The sequence below is a fragment of the Apium graveolens genome, chromosome 5 (assembly GCF_009905375.1).
Source record: "Apium graveolens cultivar Ventura chromosome 5, ASM990537v1, whole genome shotgun sequence".
Classification (NCBI taxonomy): domain Eukaryota; kingdom Viridiplantae; phylum Streptophyta; class Magnoliopsida; order Apiales; family Apiaceae; genus Apium; species Apium graveolens.
Window position 1 is genome coordinate 292,218,780 of NC_133651.1, and position 15,424 is coordinate 292,234,203.

Sequence of the window (15,424 nt, forward strand, 5' to 3'; positions counted from 1 at the left end):
TTATATTTTATATATGTAAGTATAAATTTAAATATTTAGTTTGAATTTAACATTATATATTATTTTATATTAATAATTTCATTATATATCTTAGTTTGTCTTTAAAATATTATATAAATTGTATCTTATTTAATAATTTATTTTAAATTTAATTGTTACATAAAAATTCATATTATTTTATTTTACTATTAGTATTTATAATTAAATTGATTTATCATACAACAAGTAAATTATTTTTATTATTTTAGATGAATAATAATCAATAATATAGCTTTAAACAGTAAGTCAAATAAAAAAAATAAAGTGACAATAAATCACGTATTTACAAACCAAACACAACATTCTACTCTTCACGTTAATTAGTTCATTGTAACTAGGTTTTATGGAATTTCAAGTTACCAAATAACTATAAAATCTGTGAAACAAATGAGGCTTATATGTATTTTTTTCACAAATAATTTAAATATACAATTTATTTAGCTAACCGAAATCAATTATATTACATTTTATGTAACAGGATGATATCCAAAATAAAAAATTAAATATACAAAATTACCAAAAGTATTAATCAATAAATTGATGGTACGTAGGGAAAAATTCCAATGGTATGAAGAATAGTGAAACCCAGTACATCCGATGTGTGAAATAGAAGGAAAAAGAAGGTACTAGTGTTAGCACACTTGGGAAACGTGATTTAGAGTACATTTGGGCGAATGGATTCTTAGCCATACCTACATTCAGCTGAACGAGTTGTTAGTCGACGCCTTTATATCTTTCTAGTGATAAAATTTTGCTTTCCGAGTCAAGAATGGAAGCTTCAAAACTTTTCTACACAACCATGTCAAACATTTATCTTATTAACTCTCGCCTACTTGCTGGTTGATAGTTAACAGTTGACAGTTTACTTAATTTGCACCTTTCTTCAATCAACCTCACTAATTGCCTTTCATCACCGGCATTGTTTTTTTCCCCAAGACCGGCACTGTTAATTTATGCACCTCCCTCCTTGTCATAGTTTTACATAGAGGGGGTCGCGCTTGAACAGTTTTTCAGCATTTTTATTTTTTATTTTCAATCATAGTAAAATGTATAATGTAAAATCATTGTGTAAAGTGTTAAAAGTGTATAAGATCCTTTCCAGCAGTCTTGCTAGCTCTAACACCATTAGGTAGGGATGGAGTATGTATATATTAGCAACCCGAAATCTGATTTTGAGACCCGACCATTGTTTGCATCACGGAAATTCAAAACAATTCATTTGATTTAGTAACAAAAGTTTTATGTGTGTATTAAAGATGAGCATTATGTTAATATACATACCCTGGTATATATGCTTAAATTTATTTAAGTTTTAGTAAATGTGCCTCGGGTGTGCATATATGACATTTTCCTCTCAGCCTATAGAAGTCAATGATTTCTAGAATTACTTTGAAAACTTTAGCTCGGTGCAATAAGTAGTCTATCTATCTAAGTATTTAAATTATCTTGTAACATCTTGAAACGGTAAGAATGAAATACATACATTAATTCCAGTGCTATAAATAGCTGCTCTGAGTTGTTGATAATCATAGTATCAATCTCACAGCATAATCTCTAAGTTCCTTAATTCACAACTTTATTTTTCTTTGCTTTTATCTTCTGCTTATCATTTTCTAAAAATATCATGGGTCTCCAGAAGCACGAACAAGAGATTACTTCCTCTGTCTCAGCAGAGAAAATGTTCAAGGGCTTGATCCTTGATGTCGATAACATTCTGCCCAAGGCTGCTCCCGGAGCTTATAAGAATGTCGAAATCAAAGGTGATGGTGGAGTTGGAACCATCAAGAACATCACTCTTCCTGATGGTTAGTTTCTTTATCCATTGTACAGCATATTAGTTTCTTCTGATTTTTTTTGCTTTTTTTATATTTTGCATGAACTATTAAATCACATAACAAAATCTCACTTATGTTTTGATTACTTGAATGAATACCCAGGTAGCCCAATCACAACAATGACTCTGAGAACTGATGGCCTTGACAAGAAGGCATTCACAATCGATTACAGCATCATCGATGGAGACGTTCTGTTGGGATTCATCGAAAAAATTGAGAATCATCTTTCAGTTGTGCCAACTGCTGACGGAGGCAGCACTACCAAGACCACAACCACATTCCACACCAAAGGCGACGCAGTTGTCCCAGAAGAGAACATTAAGTATGCTGATGCTCAGAACGAAATGCTTTTCAAGGCTGTTGAGGCCTACCTCATTGCAAATTAGTATGTCACTGGTGTGGGTTTTTGTTCTTTGTGTGACAAGTAATTGCATGTTTTCTAATATTTTAAGTATCATGTATCCCTAAAATAAAGATTCACAACTACGAGATATGTTATTTTAAGGAATTGGTCTGCACATTAAAGTGCCTTGACTATGTATTGCGTTTCCACAACAATAAACGTTTGCTGCTATGTACACTTCAGTTCTTCTTCTCAATAATGATTTTGCTTAAATATTCTGGTGATAATAGTACTTTAACTTTAAAACAGGCAGGCCCTTGACATAATCAGAATAACATAACTGCTAATAAATTACGTAGTAAAGCAATGTTAAATATATAGGTATTTAAAAATATATAGGCAATTAAAAATTACGCAATTCTTATTAAAAATGTACTTAGTAATAATTAAATTCGACCTTACGAGTCTATATTAGCTAGACAGTTTAGCATTATCAGCATAACAAGTTTAGTTATATTACAAAATGGAGCCCGGTCCCGGCACCGTTTTTCAGGGACGTCGTTTTTTGTAACAAACGGTTTCAAAACTGTTGAATTGTTTACTAAGGCTCTGAACTCTGATTAAAAACAATTGACCCCAACCCTGTGCAAACTCAGAATCGGATCTACTCAGTTCCGTCTTTAAAATTCACGAGGAGTAATCAGTCAATTTTCGGACTACTCGTTTACGGCATCCGAGTACTCGGCCGAATACTTGCTTAAATCTGAATTAATTCACCTCCGATTAGTGGTCCGAGTTCCGTCCACCTATTCACTTGAATAGAGTGACCTATATATATCTACCGGATACCAACCTTAGTTTTGTTTTAAATTACCACCCCCAAGACATTGTAAATTTCTTTAAAGCTCTGGCTTTCTTATTAACTCCCTTCTTCAATTATTACGATACCATCTGAACCCAGGGAGGCAACTCATACACAGACTGTAATACTACGATAATCGTATGAAGTAAGGGTCAATGGTCAATTTTGATATACTTAATTAAACCAGGTTTATATGTAGTCTGCAGTTACGATTTTTTTCTATAATACCTGCACCTAAACGCCACGATCGGCCGGCCAACACGACCTTTAATGCTTTCGTATTTACATTACATATACGTCGAAATGCCGAATGGTATTCAAAATCTGAATGTATATACATCAATTATCTAAAATATAATTTCACAAATTAACTAACTAAAGGTTACTGATCCCTTGCTAACATGCAAATAAATTTCTACTTGTACATTAAAGATGATCAACTCGACTTAAAATCAGACGTCTGATTAAATTTAGAGGCATAAACATGCCGTTCATGTTTGGTGTCTTGTATAAAAATAATCAATTAAATAAATAGGAGCTGCTAATATAAATAGGTACTCTGGTTACCATATTTCCTCGTACCAACTACAAGTGATCTTCTACTACAGATATCTTTGTTCTTCATCTGTTTGTGTAATCCGTTAACGCGTTATGGGTGCCCTGACATTCACGGAGGAGGTTGCTTCCACTGTCCCTGCAGGAAAACTGTTCAAGGGCTTTTTCCTTGACATTGATACCATTCTTCCCAAAATATTGCCAGACTTCATCAAAAGTTTCGAAATCGAAGGAGATGGTGGAGTTGGAACTATCAAGAATGTCACTCTTGGTCTTGGGGCAGGTTAGTCCCCTGTAATCTATTATTAATCCACAGATTATTACGTAAGCAGGGGAAATGTTATTATCCTACATTCCGAGTCTTGCAATTATCACCATAATGTAACTGTGAATTTGTGGTACAGGCTTGAATGTTGTTAGCATGAAGCAGAGAATTGATGTGATTGACAAAGAAGCATTGGCCTACAGCTACAGCGTTATTGGAGGGGATATACTGTTGGGGAAACTTGAGTCTATTGTTAATCATTTCACAGTCACTCCCACTGAGGAAGGTTGTGTGGTCAAGAAGACAACTATTTATAATCCGATAGGAGATGAAGTGATCCCAGAAGAGAATATCAAGGAAGCTGCTGAGCAATCAGGAAAGCTCTTCAAGGCTGTTGAGGCCTACATCCTTGCCAACCTTGATGCTTTTTGATTAACAAAATTTACCATCCAGTGTGTTTATGTATCTTGTTTTCAATGCCTTCATTGTGCTATCGGCATGGTTCATCTGCCAGTGCCACATGGATTAAGCACCTTTCAATCCATACTCCAAAATAAATTCTTGTTATTTGTATTTCGATCAACACATAGCTGTGCTACTGTTGTAATATATTTCCTCTTTTAGTGAAATTGTGATTGATTAAGCAATGGTTTCTCCTTTTCTAAATTTGATTAAGTAAATCTTGTTGCTGATCATGCCAAGAATCAACATATTAACTGATAACTCCGGTGAGCGGGCGGCTCCGTCCGACGCCGTCCCCGGACCTTCTGGGTATAAAGGAGGTGTAGCTGCTGGTTGAGCGTCTGCAAAACAACACCGGAAGGGGGGTTTGGCTTCCACGGCGCCTCCGATGTAAGAATAAGAGCAGGGTTTTGGAGAAGATGAAGATGTATGTGTGAGAATAGAGAGGCTGCTGTGTCTGTGTATGGATATGAGAGAGTGAGTATGTAAGAGTGTGAATATTTTCCTAACCCCTAAACCCTTCAGCCTTGGGGGTATTTATAGCCCAAAGGTAGGGTTTAGGGGTTGTTACCTCTAAATCAGGGCCGTTGGATCTTGGGAGCAGAGGACGCCTGACTTGGGTGGATTGCTCACACGTGTCCAGGGAAGGACCACCTCCAGGGTGTCCTAACGGCCTTCTGACACGCGTCATGCTTGTCTGGTGTGCTGGTTGTTGATAGCTGTCACCGTCACGTGCCCACGTACCCTTCCTTGGCGGGTTGTGGGATGTGCATGTGTTTGCTGGGACCCCCCTCATGGTGGTCTTGACCCTGATCCGGATCCAGGTGGGCAGATGATCCGGGTCCCGGGTTGGATCCGGATCCGGGTCATGGGATGAACCCGGGCCTGGTCCCTATACTTGATTGTTCTGGGAGAGGGGGGTCTTGGTCCATCGGTCGAGCCTGGTATCTTTTAGATCCAGGTTGAATCCTAGCCGGGTCTCTTATACCCTATCATTTGCCTCCCACTCCCTTATGCAGATTCTCTGTATGAGGGAGTAGAGTAAAATGACATAGCTGTTGCCTTTGGAGAAAAATTTTGTCAGTCTGTTGGCTCCCAATCCGGATTTGCGTTGAGTGGATAGGTCTGGATTAAGGTAGTAAAATTTGGTTGCTTCAGAAAAATTTCTGCTCCTGGTTGCCCCCCAATCCGGAATTGGTGTTGTAGACGCCAATCTGGATTAAGGTATAATAGTTACTTTAGATAAATTTCTACTCCTGGTTGCCCCCCAATCCGGATCTAGTGTAGTAGATGCCAATCCGGATTTAGGTAGAATAGTTGATGCTTTAAAAAAATTTTTGCTCTTGGTTGCCCCCAATCCGGAATTGGTGTTGTAGATGCCAATCCGGATTAAGGTAGAATAGTTGCTTTAGAAAAATTTCTGCTCCTGGTTGCCCCCCAGTCTGGAATTGGTGTTGTAGATGTCGATCCTGATTAAGGTAGAATAGTTGCTTTAGAAAGATTTCTGGTCCTGGTTGCCCCCCAATCCGGATCTGGTGTAGCAGGGAAATACCCGGATTGACCTTGGGTAATTTTCGCTTCCAAATCTGTATCCGGTTGACAATGATCAGGATTAGGGTTTCTGGTTTGGGTAGTGGGCCGTGGAATCTGAAAAGTCGAGGAGTTGTAACGTCTTTCAGTTTATTCCCTCCCACGAATTTGAATTTTGGGCAGTTATTTCCTAAAAACTCGGCCCATAATCATTATGGGTTTTAAATGTGATTTAATATGTATATATGAATATATAGGTACACAAGGGGTTTTTTTTTGTAATTGTTTTCTAGCCAACCACACCCTGCCACGTGGCAGGGGCTGCTCCTTATCTGGGGCCCATAAAAGGTTGTTCTCCACTTCCGCCTCATTTCTTATTTTCTCATCAAAGAAGCCATCCAATAGTCACTTCTCTCTTTCTCTCCCAAAAAAGATATTTCGAAGGGCTGCCCTCTTTGTCGGAGTTCTCCGCCGCTGTGTCACCGTGGTTCTCCGTTTGCTTCTGATTCGTGAGTTCCCTTCTTTCTTTCTTCGGTTTCTTGCGTTTTTTCTTTGAATTGATGCATGCTCGAGTTTTGTTTTCCATTCACGAATTGGAAGTACAAATCGGCCTTTTTAGTCTTATTTTGTGGTGGGTATTGTTGTTTTGTGGTTTTTATGTTTAGATCTGTAGATTTTCTGTTTTGTTTGGTTCGATTTCGGTTGTTTTTTGTTGTACTTTTATGGGTTTGCTATGCTGTTCTTCGCGTGTATATGTGTGTATGTATATGAAGAGTCATGTGTTTTGGTATTTGATTCGTTGGCATACTGTTTGTGGTTAAGGGTTTCGATTTTGATCCGGGTAGGGGGCATAAGACCTGGGTCCGCGGTAAGTATTTGGGCAGAATCATATGACTTGGGCTTTTAAAGCTGTTTTTTGTTGCTATGGATCCGGATCAGGGTGCTTGCCACCGGGATCCGGGTCCATGATTTTTAACTTTTTTGGCTTATAGTTAACATGATCCGGATCGTTGATGTTTTTCTGAGTTGGACTTGCATTGGTGGTTCGGATCATTAGGTTATGGTAAAACTAACATAACGTACTTGATCTAGACCTCTTAGCAAAATAAATAAAATCTGTAGGGCCCAGGCTAACTGATCTTCATTTTAATAGGTATATGGTCCGGATCAAGAGGCTTCCCAGGAGAGCTTTAAACTGTTAACCGGGTTTTAGTGGCGAGGAGAGCGATTCTGATCCAGCCGAGGGGACACGGATCCGGGAAGAGATGGGCAAGAAAGCATCCCCTTCCTCTGAGATAATCTCGAAATTTAGGTATAAGAAGATCCCGGAGAATTCGGTTCCCTTCACTCCTGAGGGGTATTGGATTGGCGTAAAGTACCATTTTATTGAGAAGCCTGCGGAGATCAAGAACGAGGTCTACTATAGCAGGGTTAGGTATGATAGGCAGCCCAACGGTCACCCCGGGGTGTACAACCAGGAGGCTCTTGAGAGGATGTTTGCAGAGTTTCCCACAAGCCGGGATCATTATCAGCTGAAGGATTCGTTCTCTGAGGCGGATCCGGGTGAGATGAATGAGGCGGTCCGGGCTGCTTTCCAGTTGACGCCTGATGTTGAGTGGAGATGGTCGGAACCCCATGAAAGGATCTATCATCGGCCGGAAGACGGCTTTGTTCCGGTCTGGATGGAACATCTTAAATCCGGGTGGAGTCCCCGGTGCCACATGTTCATCAAACACCTCTGCAAGCATGTGTACAAGATATCCCCAATGCAAATTACTCCAAATGGGATAAAGTCGATGACTTGGTTCATCGCTTACTACAATAAATCTGGATTCCTGCCTACTTTGAAGCTCTTTCACCAGATTTTCTCTCTCTCTAAATCAAGCCAGAAACCTTTCTATGAGATTAGGTTCCGGGCCTCGGAGTGCGGTTATGGTCCGGGTAGAGTTAAGCCAATCATGCATCAGTCTTCTTTGAAGTATTGGAATGGGGAGATTATCCTGTTGAAGGGATATGACTTGGCTTATCTCCCCTACTTTACGACTGAGGGAGTTCAAACTAAGTTCAACCCGGATGTGCTTGAAGGCCGGGCTGTTTCTCAGATCAGATGTTTCTGTGAATCTCTCGAGTTCCAGCCGACTCGGGACACATTTATGAATCATAGGCTGCTCTTTAATCTCGGTTGTAAGTTTTTCTTTAATCTATGCTGCCTTTGATCCGGATCCCCCTCCCCTCCTGACGATCCGGATTATGTTTCTTTTTTCCTTTGTAACTAGTTTTGATAGAATATTTGCCAGGCCTTTGATCCGGGTCCCCTGCTTCGCTTGATGATCCGGATCAAGGTCCAGTTTGCTTTTTTTATTTGTAACCTGTTCGCACAAGTTATTTGCCTTTGATCCGGGTCTCTCTTTTTTTTGCTTGATGATTCAGATCAAAGTCTAGTTTGCTTCTTTACTTGTAACCTGTTTGCACAAGTTATTTGCTTTTGATCCGGGTCTCTCTTTTTCTGCTTGATGATCCGGATCAAAGTCTAGTTTGCTTCTTTACTTGTAACCTGTTTGCATAAGTTGTTTGCCTTTGATCCGGGATTTAATCTCCTTTTGTTTCATTTCTTCAGGTTTGCCTCATTTCAACCGCAATTTCCTAAAAATCATGTCTTCTTCTGCTTACGCTGCTGCTTTCAACACTCTCGGGTTGGCCTTTAAGACGAGCAAGGGAGCCCCGAGTCCCGAATCTGGTTCCGCAGATATTGAGGGAGGAGCCGAATCTTCCGTTCCTCAGAACATCCCGGACCCGGGCCACGAGTCTGAGCCTGAGGTCCAGGAGATTCCGGGTGGTGATGATCCTCCGAGGAAGAAAAGATAGTCCGTCCCGACCAAGCCCCACCCGGGGAAAACTGTGGTTTCCAACCGGGTTATATGCGACTCGGAAGGCAGAGGGCCAGATGGAGAGGCCGTGAAGATAGGTACCAAATCTCTGGTCGACCTAGTTGGGTTCATGTCCAGTATCCCTTCCGAAGATGACTGGGAGGAGGTTGAGGGATACAGCATGGCGGCTGCCTTGAAGAGGGTGACTGGGTAATGGGGGCAGGTAATTTCTGAATTTCCAAGTTCTTAGTCCCGGATTATGCCTCCCAATTCATTCTGTACTTAGCTTCTTTTTTGTCTCTTCTCAGCTTGGGAGTGCCATATCTATCTGCTCGGATGTCGCTTTCACGAAGATCCGGGCGGCCAACAACCGGACCAATGTTGAGAAGATACGTGCTAATAGTTTACAAGGAGAGCTGGAGGAGGCCCGGGAGAGCTTTCGGACTGTTGAATCCGGGTTAAATGAGAAGTTGAAGGATGCAGAGAACCGGGCTGAGGGGCTTGCCAAGGAGGTCGAGAGGCTGAATGCTGAACTTGTTGCAAAGGAAAACTTGAACAAGGATGCCATAATCGCCGAATTCAAGGCCAGTGATGTGTATGACTTTGAGGTTTCCCAAGCTGGGGTGCCTGAGGTCCGCAGATCCTAGGTCGTTGCCGAACGTCACATCAAGACCGACCCCTTGACATCCTGGGAGAGCTTCATCCAGGAGTTTCTGGCTGCGAAGGCTGCAGCTGAGCAGGGTCAGGGGGAACCAGAACTCTATGACGGCCCCACCCCCAGCTTCCTTTAGAATTGGTGTAGCTTTGTTAAGCTTCTCGGGCCCAGCCCTGTAATTTTTCTTTTGCTAGGATTTGTGATTTTCGTACTTGAACTTGGGTTGTTTGTGATGTTTGAATTTGTTCCGGATTGATGGCAATCCGGATTCTGCTTTTAATTTTTACTTCCATTGTAGAAAATATTTGCTTTTCTTTCCTCTATAGTTTCTATTTTTATGAGGAGTCCGGATCCTGGCTCTATTACGCAAATGATCCTGATCCGGGTTGTGGCTAAGGCCCTCAACCCAGATTGGGTTTATAGCCGGGTTGTTCCGGGTATGAAGCGTTAGCCGGGTTGACTTTGCTTTTCCTATAGTATATCAATCCGGATTCGAATGCTTATACGGGTTGACTTTTGCTTTTGGATTTGGTTTTAATCTGAGTATGATACCTACCCGGATTGATGTTTGCTTACTTGCTTTATGTACTTAGAAAATAATGAGTACATAATGGTTGTTTTCAACCCGGATTCGAATGCTTATCCGGATTGATTTTTGCTTTTAAATTTGCTTCCAATCCGGGTATGATACCAACCCGGATTGATGTTTGCTTACTTGCTTTATGTACTTAGAAAATAATCTGAGTACATAATGGTTGTTTTCAACCCGGATTCGAATGCTTATCCGGGTTGATTTTTTGCTTTTGAATTTGCTTTCAATCCGGGTATGATACCATATTCGGATTGATTGATTGCTCTATTTACTTAGAAATTTTCTAAGCAAATAGTGGTTGCTTTTGTTTTTTGCTTCGAACACGGTTATAAGACTATATATGGATTGTTTTTTTCTTTGTTTACTAGTAATTTAAAAGTAATAACTTTCTAAGAAAGGGAAATTCTTTTCATTGACTTGAAATTTTCTTCATACAAAATATAGGATCATAGATTGGTTGATTGTCATAGGCTACAAGTTTTGGCTGCTTTTGGTTGCTTCTTCTACTGGTAAAATTTTCTGAGCCTGAGTCCATGCCATGTATTTGGTATCTCAGATTCATCCATGTTCATGAGCTTGTATGTTCTTGGCCTTAGAACTTCCTTGACTTTATATGGGTCCTTCCACCTTGGCATTAGCTTCCCAGTATTGGTGCGATCTGAAGCTTCCGCGTCTCGAAGGACCAAGTCTCCAACTTGAAAGTTTTTGACCCGGGACTTCTTGCTGAAGTGCTCTTTGGTTTTCTCCTTATACTTTTCCATTCTTGCCACCGCCTGCTCTCGGACTTCATCAATTAGCTCAATATTTATCCTGAGCCCCTCATCATTTTCTATTTCGTCAAAATTGATTGCTCGATGGGAGGGGGATCCTACTTCAATTGGTAGCATAGCTTCAATTCCATAAGCCAGATTGAAGGGGGTTTCTCCTGTGCTTGTTCGGGGGCTTGTTCTGTATGCCCAGAGTACATTAGGTAATTCTTCTGGCCATTTGGTTTTGCTTTCCTTGAGCCTCTTCTCTATCCCCTGAGAAGTATTCGATTGGTTACTTCAACTTGGCCATTCCCTTGAGGGTAGGCTACAGATGATTTCTTGTGCCGGATACCCCGTTCTTGAAGGTGGGATTCAAATTCTGAACCAACGAACTGTGGCCCGTTATCTGAGACCAGTACTCTCGGGATCCCGAACCTCATCAGGATGTTGTCCATGAATTTGATGCAATCTTGTTGGTTTATTGTTCTCATGGCCTTTGCTTCTACCCATGTTGTCATATAATCAATTGAGACTAGTAAGTACCTGAGGTCTCCTTTGGCCCTGGGGAAGGGTCCCATGATATCAATGCCCCATACAACGAATGGGATTGGTGACAAGACTGAGGAGGGTAGGACAGGGCTCATCCGGGTTACATTGCTGAAAAGCTGGCATTCCTTGTATTTTTTCACAAAGTCTATTGTATCATGGTGAATAGTTGGCCAGTAGTATCCTTGTCTTATGATTTTGTGAGCTAGGGCCTTTGCTGACATATGATCCCCGCATATCCCTTCATGAATTTCCATCAGGCAATAATGTGCCTCCCCTGGGCCTATGCACTTCAAGATTAGGGAGGAGAAGGTCCGGCGATAGAGTATACCCTCTTTGATGAAGAATTTTGCAGCTTTGGATTTTAATCTTTGAGCCTTCCCTTTATCTTCCGGGAGCTCTCATTTCTCCAAGTAGTTGATAAATGGAGTCATCCAGTTCGGGCTGTTGTCTATTTCCATGACCTCTTCAGAATTTATGCTTGCTTTCTGCAATTCTTCGAAGTAGACGGAGCAATCCAGGTCTGATGAATTTTGAACAAGTTTAGATAGCGTATCAGCCTCTGAATTCTCCTCTCTGCAGATTTGAATGATTTGGGTTTTTGGTATCAAGGCGAGGTAGCTTTGGACAAGGGCCTAGTACTTGGCTAGAACTGGATCCTTGGCTATGTACTCACCGTTTGTTTACTTTACCACGATCTGGGAGTCACTGTAGATTTTGAGATCCTGGATCCTGAGGGTTTTTGCTAGCTTCAACCCTGCAATCAAGGCCTCGTACTCTGCCTGGTTGTTTGTTGCTGAAAAGCCAAATGAGATGGCTGTTTGAATTGTGAATCCTTCTGGGCTCCTTAGGATGAGCCCGGCTCCTGATCTTTCATTTGTTGAGGAACCATCAACTTTGAGAGCCCAGGCTCCTATGTCTTGATCGATGTTTCTCTCAGGGTCAATGCTCATGGGCACAGGCTCTTCTTCCGGGAAATTGCATTCTATGATGAAATCAGCTAGAGCTTGGGCTTTGATTGTTGTTCTTGGAATGAAACTCAAGTTGAACTGACTCAGCTCCACTGCCCAATTTACCAATCTTCCTAAGATATCTGGCTTGTGTATTATCTTCCTTAAGGGTTGGTTAGTTACCACCCGTATCTCCCTTCCCTGGAAGTAGTGTCTGAGTTTCCTTGATGTTGTGACCAAGGCAAAAGCAAACTTTTCTAGCATTGGGTATCGGGTCTCCGCATCTTTTAGCACTTGGCTCACATAATAAACTGGTTGTTGTTTTCTATTCTCTTCCCTGATCAAGGCTGCTCCAACTGCCAGGGCCCCTGCTGATAGGTAAAGGGATAAGGGCTCCCCGGGTTGGGCTTTGGTTAACACAGGGGGTTGAGAGAGGTACCTTTTGATTTCTTCAAATGCGCTTTGGCATTCTGGACTCCAATTGACTTCTTTCTTGTTGGTTGCTCCTTTTAACAGGTCAAAGAAGGGTAAGCATCTCTCGGCTAGCTTTGAGATGAATCTTCTGAGTGCAGCCAGTGACCCTACTAGCTTTTTCACATCTTTTTGTGTTCTGGGAGGTTTTATTTCCTGGATTGCCTTTATCTTTTTTGGGTTGGCTTCAATTCCCCGGTTGTTTATCATGAATCCAAGAAATTTTCCTGCCCATACTCCGAATGTGCACTTTTCTGGGTTGAGCCTGAGTGAGTATTTTCTCAAGTTGTCGAAGCATTCTCTCAAGTCTCCTATGAGGCCGGATATGCTTGTGGACTTTGCAATCATGTTGTCGACATATAATTCCAGGTTCCTTCCAATCTGGTCTTTGAAGATTTTATTCATTTCTCTTTGATAGGTTGTTCCCGCATTAGTCAATCCGAAAGGTAGCATCACATAGACATAGACCGCCATGTGGGTGATGAAGGTTGTCTTTAGGATATCCTTGGGATTCATCTTGATCTGGTTGTACCCCGAGTAGGCGTCCATGAAACTTAGCATTACGTACCCGGATGTTGCGTCGATCAATTGATCAATATTTGGCAAGGGATAGGGGTCTTTGGGGCATGCAATGTTCAAGTCTGTGTAGTCGATAAACATTCTCCATTTCCCGTTTGCTTTTTTCACCATCACAACATTTGACAGCCATTATGGGTATTTGACTTCGCATATTATTCCAGCTTTGAGTAGTTTCTCAATTTCCTCATCTATTGCTTTCTGCCTCTCTGGGGCAAAATTTCTTCTCTTTTGCCTTACTGGCTTCCTCTCTGGGTTGACGTCCAAGCTGTGCATTGCTATGAATTCATCCAACCCGGGCATGTCTCCTGGGGTCCAAGCAAATATATCAGAGTACCCTTGGAGTAGTGATACCAGGTCTTTTCTGAAATTAGCCTCGAGTCCGGACCCTATCTTTATCCTCTTGGAAGGATCGCTTGCATTGATCAGAATTATTTCCGTTTCTACAGCAGCCTCTATCTTGGATTGATCCATGTTTGATACCAACTGTTGGATGTGGGCCTCTGTATTCTTCTTCATATAGATTTGACCTTGGGTTGTCATCTCTTTTTGGTTGCTTTCCCCTACTTCAATTGTTTCAGGGTTGGTTGCTTGCACAGTAGGGTTGACCTGGCCAAGGCCTAGGCTCAATTCAATCTCTTCTGTGATTGGTTGCTTTTTTGTTCTTCTGAGCTTGGTTTGGTTTCTTTTGGATCTGAGAGGGACTCTATGATCTGAACTTCTTTTCTCGCATCATCCCTTGAGTGGGGGCAATGTTTCTTAATACTTTGTTGTTTCCGAAGTACCACGACCTTTCTCTTGTTGTCTTGATGAGTTTCAGCCATTACCAGAGCCTGGATATAACATCTTTCAGCTACCTCATAGTCTCCCTTGATTTCTCCTACCGGTTGGTGTTGGAAATTTGATTTTCAGGTGTGATATGGAGGTGATTGCTTGGAACCTGGTCAGGGCTGAGTGCCCAATTATGCCGTTGTAGGATGAGGGAGTATTGATCACGTAGAACTTTATCACATGGGTAACTTGGTTTGGGGCCGACCCAAATATCACTGGCAAGTATAAGGTTCCCTGGATCGGGACCAAGTTATTCCTGAACCCAAACAGAGGGTCCTCTTGGCATTCATTGGAGCGTACGCTCCCAAGCTTCATCCGGTCTACAGTATGCTTGAAAAGTATGTTTACTGAAGATCCATTATCTATCAGCATCCTTCTTACTTCGTTGTCAAAAATATCAAGTGTTACCACCAAGGCTTCGTTGTGATTCGGGTTGACCCCTTCATAATCCTTGCTGCTGAACGAGATCATCATCTCTGGGTAGGATTGGACGGATAACACTTCATCTCCTGAGCCCGGGCTCCTAGGGGGAGAGTGCGACCCTCCTAGGACCACATTTACTACATTCTTGTCCTTTGCCTTTCTTCTCTCTAATTTGTCTCCCGGGAGATGTACTGATTCAGGTTTCCTTTCTTAACTTGATCTTCAATGAAATATTTGAGAGAGAGACAATTTTCAGTTTTGTGCCCATGGGTTTCATGATAGTCGCACTGCCTGTTGAAAGGCCTGCTTTTTGGGGGAGTCTGCATTGGCTTTGGAGGATAATAGAATGGCTTTCCCTTGATCTCCTTCAGTATTTCTTCCTGGGTCATGTTTAGTGGCGTCCATTCTGGCTCTTGCCTAGGCTCTCTTGCTTGCCTAGGTGGACCGGGATCGCTTTTGGATTCTGTCTTAGGACCCAGTCTTTGAAATATTGGAGTATTTTGTACAATATTTGTCTGCTGTTTTGGTTGCTTTGTTTGAACTTCTTCTCCTGATGGTAACCCCCTTTCGGTGGTCATCAGAAGTTTTGTTCCCGGTCCCCTCCATTCCGAGTCATTCTCATCGCCTGGAGAACGTCTGTTTCTTTTATGAATCGGGCTGCCATAGAGTAGGCAGCAACTAGGCTTTGTGGCTCTTTGTTTATCAACTCTACAATGTACCTCTCATTGTGCTCTGGATCCAGGTTCTTTTGAAATATGCTTAGAGCCTCCCTCTCATCAAGGTTCGAGACTTTGTTGATGGCTTCCTGGAATCTCCGCATATAAGCTGAGAGTGCTTCATTATCATATTGGCGGATTGTTTCCAGGTGACACA

General features: G+C 41.7%; 2 protein-coding genes across 2 annotated transcripts; both read left to right on the forward strand.

Moving 5' to 3' along the window:
- The first annotated feature begins 1,526 nt into the window (after window positions 1-1,526).
- On the forward strand, window positions 1,527-2,459 carry LOC141659132 (dau c 1 isoallergen Dau c 1.0301). Its single transcript, XM_074465886.1, has 2 exons — window positions 1,527-1,844; window positions 1,977-2,459. Exons 1-2 carry the CDS (start codon window positions 1,664-1,666, stop codon window positions 2,258-2,260), a joined length of 465 nt encoding a protein of 154 aa, XP_074321987.1. The 5' UTR covers window positions 1,527-1,663; the 3' UTR covers window positions 2,261-2,459.
- A 1,089-nt stretch (window positions 2,460-3,548) lies between these two features.
- Window positions 3,549-4,538, forward strand: LOC141661858 (pathogenesis-related protein 2-like). The gene is made up of 2 exons (XM_074468869.1): window positions 3,549-3,917; window positions 4,039-4,538. Exons 1-2 carry the CDS (start codon window positions 3,731-3,733, stop codon window positions 4,329-4,331), a joined length of 480 nt encoding a protein of 159 aa, XP_074324970.1. The 5' UTR covers window positions 3,549-3,730; the 3' UTR covers window positions 4,332-4,538.
- The last annotated feature ends 10,886 nt before the right edge of the window (window positions 4,539-15,424 follow it).

Coding starts and splice junctions, on each gene's coding strand:
- LOC141661858 (XM_074468869.1), top strand. CDS start 3,731: ATGGGTGCCCTGACATTCACGGAGGAGGTTGCTTCCACTGTCCCTGCA. Junction 3,918..4,038: donor CACTCTTGGTCTTGGGGCAG/GTTAGTCCCCTG, acceptor TTTGTGGTACAG/GCTTGAATGTTGTTAGCATG.
- LOC141659132 (XM_074465886.1), top strand. CDS start 1,664: ATGGGTCTCCAGAAGCACGAACAAGAGATTACTTCCTCTGTCTCAGCA. Junction 1,845..1,976: donor GAACATCACTCTTCCTGATG/GTTAGTTTCTTT, acceptor ATGAATACCCAG/GTAGCCCAATCACAACAATG.